The sequence below is a fragment of the Sinocyclocheilus anshuiensis genome, unplaced genomic scaffold, assembly GCF_001515605.1.
Source record: "Sinocyclocheilus anshuiensis isolate Anshui unplaced genomic scaffold, SAMN03320099.WGS_v1.1 scaffold532, whole genome shotgun sequence".
NCBI classification, from domain to species: domain Eukaryota; kingdom Metazoa; phylum Chordata; class Actinopteri; order Cypriniformes; family Cyprinidae; genus Sinocyclocheilus; species Sinocyclocheilus anshuiensis.
This window is the reverse complement of record NW_015555819.1, coordinates 1,078,731-1,087,035: the sequence shown is the minus strand read 5'-3', so window position 1 is coordinate 1,087,035 and position 8,305 is coordinate 1,078,731. Positions and strand designations below refer to the sequence as shown.

The window sequence follows — 8,305 nt, the reverse complement described above, 5'->3', positions numbered from 1 at the left end:
GTTTCAGAAAGGCGGGGCATAGAGGAGAAACAATAATGTACAGTATGTGGATAATAATGTGTTTTTTGAACCTTAAACCGCATAAACACAATACACAAAATAATGTTCTTTTTAGCAACATCATATGACCCCTTTAAGTGGACATATCTAGTTTTGTTTAACGAGATACAAAGACATCTTGTATCTCTTTAAACCACTAGATTTTTGAAATCTAAAATTTAGATATAAATTAATATTAATATTAAACAAAAATTAAATGTGTTAATTATTATGAATAATAGGTAATTATTATGAATTAATTAATATATAGAGAGCAACCTATATAACAATTTATATAATTAACATTAAATTTAAAAATCAATTATTTTTAAATTTAATGTTAATTTTAATATATTTTATATTTAATTGTAATAATACGTTATATATGTTTATTTAAAGAAAAATGATTAAAATGTTAAATATTACACTAAAATATATTTTAGTATAATAATTGTTATGAATTATTAAAATTAATTAATAAGCAGCATATATAAAATTATAATATAATGATTTAATATATTTTAAAAAGTAACATTACATTTAAATTACAATTACAAATGGACCTTTTTCACGTTTCCGGGTTTCTCAGCGGGTATATTTGTAGCAATAGCCAACGATACATTGTATGGGTCAAAATGATCGATTTTTCTTTTATGCCAAAAATCATTAGGATATTAAGTAAAGATCATGTTCCATGAAGATATTTTGTAAATGTCCTACCGTAAATATATCAAAACAGATTTTTGATTAGTAATATGCATGGCTAAGAACTTCATTTGGACTTCAACTTTAAAGGGGATTTTCTCAATATTTTGATTTTTTTTTTTTTTTGCACCCTCAGATTTCTCAGCAAATATTGTCCTAACAAACCATACATCAATGGAAAGCTAAGCTTATATATTCAGCTTTCAGATGATGTATACATCTCAATTTCACAAAATTGACCCTTATGACTGGTTCTGTGATCCAGGGTCACATTTGTACTCATGGAAATTACTAAAGTAGTCAAACCTGTTCATGGTTCAGAAGGGGGCATCCCAATACTTTTGTCAATATTGTGTGTGTGTGTGTGTGTGTGTATATATATATATATATATATATATATATATATTATAGGTTACTTAACATTATATACCCTTTCGTTGGGTCTCAGGAGGATAATGACAGAGTACATTCACAGTTCTTTGGTGAAACTTTTGAGGATTTACGATGCTGATGACCATTAAACGCGTCATCACAGTCTTGTGAAAAGGGTCCATTAAATATTAGCTGTGTGTGTATAAATTAAATGTAATATATTACAATTATATACCATGGTGGCCTGTGTGTGTGTGTGTGTGTGTGTATATATATATATATATATATATATATATTATAGGTTACTTAACATTATATACCCTTTCGTTGGGTCTCAGGAGGATAATGACAGAGTACATTCACAGTTCTTTGGTGTTTTGATGTCTGATTCTCCTCCGCACTGACGCGCCGCTGGACTCCTTTAGTCTGAAGCTCTCCATCCCTCCCGCCTCATCCAGAGCGCGCGCGCTGCAGCTCGGCGTCGCCACTTTAACGGCGTTTCCAAACTTAGAATAGTCCACAGCGTACATCCCATCCTCCTCAGACACCGTAGACACGAACCTCTGGCCCCACAGGATCTCCTCGGACAGGTAAGAGGTCCGCGCTTGGGTGGTGATGCCGGTGGTCTCCACCACCCCCTCCAGAACGACGATCACCTCGATGTCCTCGTGCTGCAGATCCGCCGCTGATAAGTCATACAGAGGGCTGTTTTTATCAATAACGTGACTGATGATGAGGGGAGACACCAGGAAGATGCTGTTGGTGCCCACCGGGTTGTCCATCTGGATGTCTATCTGGTCCAAAGGCACGATCTCGCCTTCCTTGGTGACGGTTTTGCGCACCACCTGCATGTGCACGGTGGCACTGATGATCATGCTTTTCCTCAAGTCCCCAAGGCGAAACATAAAGCACAGTTTGTTGTTTCTGACGGTAATAACCGCATGTTTGCTGAAGATGAGCGTCTCCGCTCGCCGGTTCGCTTGCGCCGTTTTCATGAAGATGCATCCCAGCATGATGGCATTGATCACCAGACCTACGATGTTTTGGAGGATCAGTATCACGATGGCCGACACGCACTCCTCCGTGATCATCCGCCCGCCAAAGCCGATGGTCACCTGGACTTCGATGGAGAACAGAAAGGCGGAGGAGAACGAGTGGATGTCCGTTACGCACGGCACAAAGTCGTCCCCTTTCGCGTCCAGGTCTCCGTGCGCGAACGCGATGAGCCACCAGATCATCCCGAACAAGAGCCAACTGCACAGGAAGGACATGGTGAAGATCAGGAGCGCGTGAAGCCATTTTAGGTCCACTAGAGTAGTGAAGACGTCCTGGAGAAAGCGTCCTTGTTCGCGGATGTTCGTGTGCGCGACGTTGCACGTTCCGCTCTTGGCGACGAATCGCGCTTTCCGCTGTTTAGTCTTGAATTTTGGCTGCAACACATCCTCCGCCAAGCGGGTCAGCAGATAATCCTCGGGAATGAGTCCTTTTCTGGACAACATAGCTGGTCCATGCTATAATTTCGCGGCTGCGTTATTAAGTCGTAACGTGGCTCGTGTTTTTTTCGCACGAACTCTGCGCACTCGCTCGCAAGAGGTGAGGAGGTCCCGTGGGAAGACGCCGCTTTTAGTGCTCCTGCTGCCGCTGCCTGTCAGTTGCAACCGGATATTTTCTCACACATCCTCTCAGATGTGACTTCGGGCCGGACAGAAAGACTCGTTCTGCACAGGGCATGCGTGCTAAACGCGAACTTTAGCACAGTTAGAAACCGCTCTGCGTTAACAATTAAAGGACACGCTAGACTTAACTATACACTACTACAGTCATAGTGAGGACTCCAGTTCTAAAGAGACAAATATACTATAGGCTATAACAATGCTGTACTGTAGAATTATCTCTTATTAAGAGCCTTACCTACTAATATAACAATTAATTTTTTAAAATAATTTCTAACTTTTTATCCTAACCCTTTAAAAAACAGCATTATTATTTAATATATGATATAATATAATATATTTTTATTATTATAACTTTATAACCCAGTCTATTAAAAAAGAGAATTATATAATTATATTGTTTTATTTCCAACTTTTAACCAGTCTATTAAAAAGAGAATGTTTCAATTTATTATATTTTTACATAATTTTTAGCTTTTAAAATAGACTTATTTCCAACTTTTTTACCTACCCTATTAAAAAGAGCATTATGTTTATATTCAATTTTTTAATAATTTGTAGCTTTTTAACAAACTTATTTGGAAAAAGCATATATTTATTATATTATATATATATATATATATATATATATATATATAGTTTTCATACTTTTTATCTTTATTCATATTATAATTTTTCTAATTTAATATTTTATTAACAAATATTATAGACAACAATCCTTTACTAAAGAACTGTACTACTCTATAATCTGTTATATTATACTACACTTCACTCTGCATTAACAAAAAAATTAAGATTCATGTTCAGATGAGACAAACTGTACTATATCATAATACACTATAGCTTACAGTACTATAATCAACTGACACATTTAGCAATATTAAAAATAAAAGAGGAAAAATTCAATATAAGCATACAAGTTTATATGTTTTTATTAATAAATGATTAACATTTTATTTACAAATGTGATGATAATCGCAGTAATAAATTATTCATTATTCATGGTACAATTGCAGTTTCAGTCAAGGGTCTCGGGTTTATTTGTCGGCTCTCACGAATGACGCAAACACACTGTCCTCTTGATTGAGGAGAACCTCTGGTTTATCAAACTCCAGAATGACTCCTCTCTTCATCACAATCACCAGGTCTGCATTCAGGATGGTGTGCACACGATGCTGTGGAAAAACACACAGTGGAGTTCAAGTGCCTGAGACTTTGTTTGAGCAGGATAAATGCCTCTCAATCACTAAAAGTATTCAATCGTCGTCATGCTGTCAGACTTTAACTGCAACCAGAATTTAAATATTAAAGTCAGAAAGCAACCTAATAGGGAACTTACAGCGATGGTGACCACAGTTCTGTTGGCGAAGGCAGTCATCACAACTTTTTGCAGAATGCTCTCCTATTAAATAAAGAGCATTATTAATATAACACAACATAATATATATAACAATGTAATACAGTTTTTTTTTTTAAAGGGGTCATATGATCATGTATATATTTATATTCATATAATTTATATTATATATATATATTAATATTAAATATATTTTAATTATTTAAAATCTTCTTTTTAATTGCATTTCTCCAATATATGTATTTACAAATTATAATTATTTTTATTCTTAATACAATTTAAGTGAAGATATAATTGAAAAGTAAACATGTATTTTAGTATATATTACTTTATATATTAGTGCTTATATGATGGCTTACATTCATCCTGGCATATCATTTTTATATCAAATTCTTGATATCAGTCTGTAGGTGGTATATAAACACCAGCACTTTTCACACAGACGCTTTCCTTTCAGTATGAATCAGTCAAACTGACCCTCACTGTGTGTCCATTCCTCTATTAAACTCAGCCAGTGCGTTTAGCAGAGCCACACTTCATTTATTCAGAGAGATGAAGGCAGAGGAGAAGAGTGCTTGAGAATTGAGGTCTTGGCCCTGGGCTGTTCCCTCTACCTCTCAGACTCTCTATTGTACTTCTAAACACACACACACACACACACACACACACACACCGTAGCCATGTCTATAGAAGCAGTGGCCTCGTCCATAATCAGAATACTGCTCTTCCGCACGAATGCGCGCGCCAGACAGAAGAGCTGACGCTGCCCCTGGCTGAAGTTCTCCCCACCTTCAGTTATTATGGCATCTGAAACACAAGGCGAAAGATCATCAATCATAATTTTAGAGAGCTTTTGATTCGCAGTCTAAACGGTTTTTATACGTTCAGAGTGAAATGTTGCTGCAGCTGGTTTGATGTCTGGAGGTGATGTGATTATCAGCTGACCGCACAGTCAATTTGATGTGCTCTCGTTTAGAAATATGAGATATAATTTCTGTTGGGACTGTCCAGAGGGGTACACATTCATTCATAAAAGCATCTATTCGTGAAACCCTATAAACCTCATTTCTCTAAATTCCTCTAAATGATCAAACGTTTGCTGAAAAACCTGTTGTACAGAATCTACTCTATGCCTTCTGCCGTCTGACTGATCATTTATACTTTCATGTGTCTTTTTGCTGTGAAATCTTTATTGATTTTTTATAAAGTAAACAGAATATCTTTTATACTGTTAGTAATATTTGAAGATGAACACTTACTGGACTGAAGCAACTTGATTATCCATATTTCATTTTCTAGAAAAATCATGTTTAAATGTGAATCCAAAAGGCTTTTGATTAAGCCTATTTATTCATCTCTCAATCATTGTTGTGTTGCATTGCATTAGTGCTGGGCGGTATACCGGTTCATACTGAATACCGGTGTTTATTTTTGTTATGATATGAATTTTTAAAATACCGCAATACCAGTGTATGCCGCTTAAACAACGTTCGGAACGCGACACTGTTTGAAAGCGGTGCCTTTTCACTGTTGCACTGTGGTGAGGTCATGTACCGTGAAACCGGTATAATTTTGAAAAATACCGTGATATAAATTTGTGGTCATACCGCCCAGCACTACATTGCATTATTTGTTTTGAAACTACAAAGCTTTGATCATAAAACTAAACATTTAAATATCATCTTACTATAACTTATTAATGGGAAATATAGAGTGACAACTAATATTTATATGATTTTATATAAGTACTCTGTTATAATGTCATAAAATTCAAAATGATTTACAAGCTATCAGAATTGACCATAAAAAATATCAGCATATTTTTGCTCAGTTTTGGCCTCTGAATAAAACTGAGATGTTTTTTTTTCCCCTCCATATTCTGACTGTATCATATTATATGAGCCATACAAGCCTGATGCATCAAATATGATACTCAACAACAATAAATAGAGTTTTTCTCTGAAGGTTTAATAAACTCTTCCATTTTGTTATTTTGTATGTCAGGCTTTACAGGGTTAAAGGGATAGAAAGGATCTGCTTTTATGTTCCACAGAAGAAGAAAAAAGTAATATACAGTAGGTTTGGAACGACATGAAGTTGAGTAATGACAAAATGTACACGTTTTTGGTGAGCGATCCCTTTAACATGTGATTTCTATCGGTATCTGGCATGGTTTTTGTCTTACCTAGTCCTCCAGGCAGGGTTTTAACTACTGGTTTGAGTTGTGCGATTTCTAACGCCTCCCACAGCATGCTGTCTGTAGCCTTCATCTCTGGATCTAGATTAAAACTGAACAGAAGAAGATGAGGTATTATAAAACTTCATTATAAATTCAGCTTGCCCTAGAAATCCTTCAGTTCTTCAGTCACATAGTGATGTATGATGGGGCTTTTAAAAACACTGAAACAAGACAAAAAATGAGTTCACTCTGCTGTTGCTATGGTACATTTAGAGAACGGCAGTGACAAATAATATATAAATGCTTATTTATGCTTGTCTGTCTTCCATTCATAATGTATATAATGTAGAGTTTGTGAAATCATATCTCATGTATCCAATTGATTATGTTCTTCGTAAGTACATTTGTTTTAACTGTAAATTAAAAAAATAATGTCTAGGATATTATGACAATATCATTGACTCATGCAGTATTCGGTTTCATGAGACGCACCGGATGGTTCCGCTGAATAAGAAGGGATCTTGCAGAATAATAGAGAAGCGCGACCTCAGCGTCTGAAGAGGCAGCTTTGCTATATCGATGTCATCGATGATTATTCGCCCTGTTAAATTATAGCGACTTAAAATCCAAGCCATATATTATACATACTCTGTAATTTAAATTACATTAGCTTGAACTTGAAAAATTAGTCACCTTCAAATGTGTCCACCATCCGGAAAAAGGCTAATGAGAAAGACGACTTGCCACTTCCTGTTCTACCACAGATTCCAACCTATAACAGATAAACACAACAGTTCCCCTTCAGGAACTTGAGCTTTGTCGAAACGCTATGGGAACGCCTTCAGCGTGACCACGCTCTGAATCACGTGTGTAATCAGTCCAATGGATGGGCGAGACTAAACACTTGGGCGAAAGCAGACAGTGTTTCTGGCTGTGCGTTGTCTGCTTGGGAGCGAAGCTTAGGTTGTTGAGACCATCCTCCAATCCAGAGCTCCCGCTACGAGGAAACTGTATGCCTTGAAGCTTTTCACTTCTTGGTGCGGAGACCGCCAGCTCGACCCAGTTAATTGCCCAGTTGGTTCAGTGCTGGAGTTCCTGCAGGACCCGATTCTCCGTAAGGTTGACCCACTCCACCTTGAAGGTCTACGTGGCAGCCATTGCGGCCTACCACGCTTCTCTCGGTGGTCAGTCAGTGGGCAGGCACCCCCTTGTTACACGTTTCCTCCGCAGTGCACTGAGGCTTAGGCCTTCTGTACGATCTCGCGTCCCCCCGTGGAACCTGGCTGTGGTGCTAGAAGCTCTCTGTAAACCTCCTTTCGAGCCGATAGAGGAGATATCTGATCGCCATCTCACTATTAAGACTACCTTCCTTCTGGCGATTTCTTCTCTCAAGAGACTTGGGAATTTGCAGGCCCTTTCAGTGGCCCCTTCTCATCTAGACTTTGCGCCCGGTCTGGCCAAAGCGTTCCTCTACCCTCGTGCGGGTTATGTTCCTAAAGTTCCCTCCTCTACACCGTGGCCTGTCATACTCCAGGCCTTCTGTCCTCCCTTTCAGGACCCAGACCAGCAGAAGCTTAATTGTACTAGACTTTGCGCCCGGTCTGGCCAAAGCGTTTCTCTACCATCGAGCGGGTTATGTACCTAAAGTTCCCTCCTCTACACCATGGCCTGTCGTACTCCAGGCCTTCTGTCCTCCTTCCTTTCGTGAGCCTGACCAGCAGAAGCTTAACTGTATGTGTCCAGTGCAAGCACTGGATGCATACGTCCACAGAGCTGCCCTGTGGAGAAGGGCAGACCAACTGCTAGTGTGCTATGGTCCCCCCAAGAGAGGTCTTCCTGCTACTAAACAGACCCTCAGCTGGTGGATAGTGGATGCCATTTGTCTTTCCTATGAGTCCTCTGATCTCCCCTCGCCTTTGGGGGTCAAGGCTCACTCTACCAGAAGTGTGGCGGCCTCCAAGGCCTTTCTGGCAGGTGTTT

The 8,305-nt window shown here is 38.3% G+C and overlaps 2 protein-coding genes across 2 annotated transcripts in view; both read right to left on the bottom strand.

Annotated features, from left to right (window-relative positions):
* Positions 1-1,442: 1,442 nt before the first annotated feature.
* Positions 1,443-2,803, bottom strand: LOC107675278 (ATP-sensitive inward rectifier potassium channel 11-like). Its single transcript, XM_016469573.1, has one exon. It carries the CDS (start codon positions 2,613-2,615, stop codon positions 1,476-1,478), a length of 1,140 nt encoding a protein of 379 aa, XP_016325059.1. The 5' UTR covers positions 2,616-2,803; the 3' UTR covers positions 1,443-1,475.
* Positions 2,804-3,797: 994 nt separating this feature from the next.
* LOC107675245 (ATP-binding cassette sub-family C member 8-like) overlaps positions 3,798-8,305 on the bottom strand; it is an 80,376-nt gene continuing 75,868 nt past the window's right edge. Inside the window, exons 31-36 of the mRNA XM_016469523.1 lie at positions 7,019-7,097; positions 6,818-6,926; positions 6,332-6,435; positions 4,820-4,953; positions 4,129-4,191; positions 3,798-3,964 (exon numbers count right to left, since the gene is read on the bottom strand). Of these exons, the coding sequence (XP_016325009.1) occupies positions 3,827-3,964; positions 4,129-4,191; positions 4,820-4,953; positions 6,332-6,435; positions 6,818-6,926; positions 7,019-7,097 (627 nt within the window). The 3' untranslated portion in view covers positions 3,798-3,826. The remainder of the gene's footprint in view (positions 3,965-4,128; positions 4,192-4,819; positions 4,954-6,331; positions 6,436-6,817; positions 6,927-7,018; positions 7,098-8,305) is intronic.

Excerpts from the sequence above, each read along its gene's own strand:
- LOC107675278 (XM_016469573.1), bottom strand. The coding sequence starts at position 2,615 with ATGTTGTCCAGAAAAGGACTCATTCCCGAGGATTATCTGCTGACCCGC.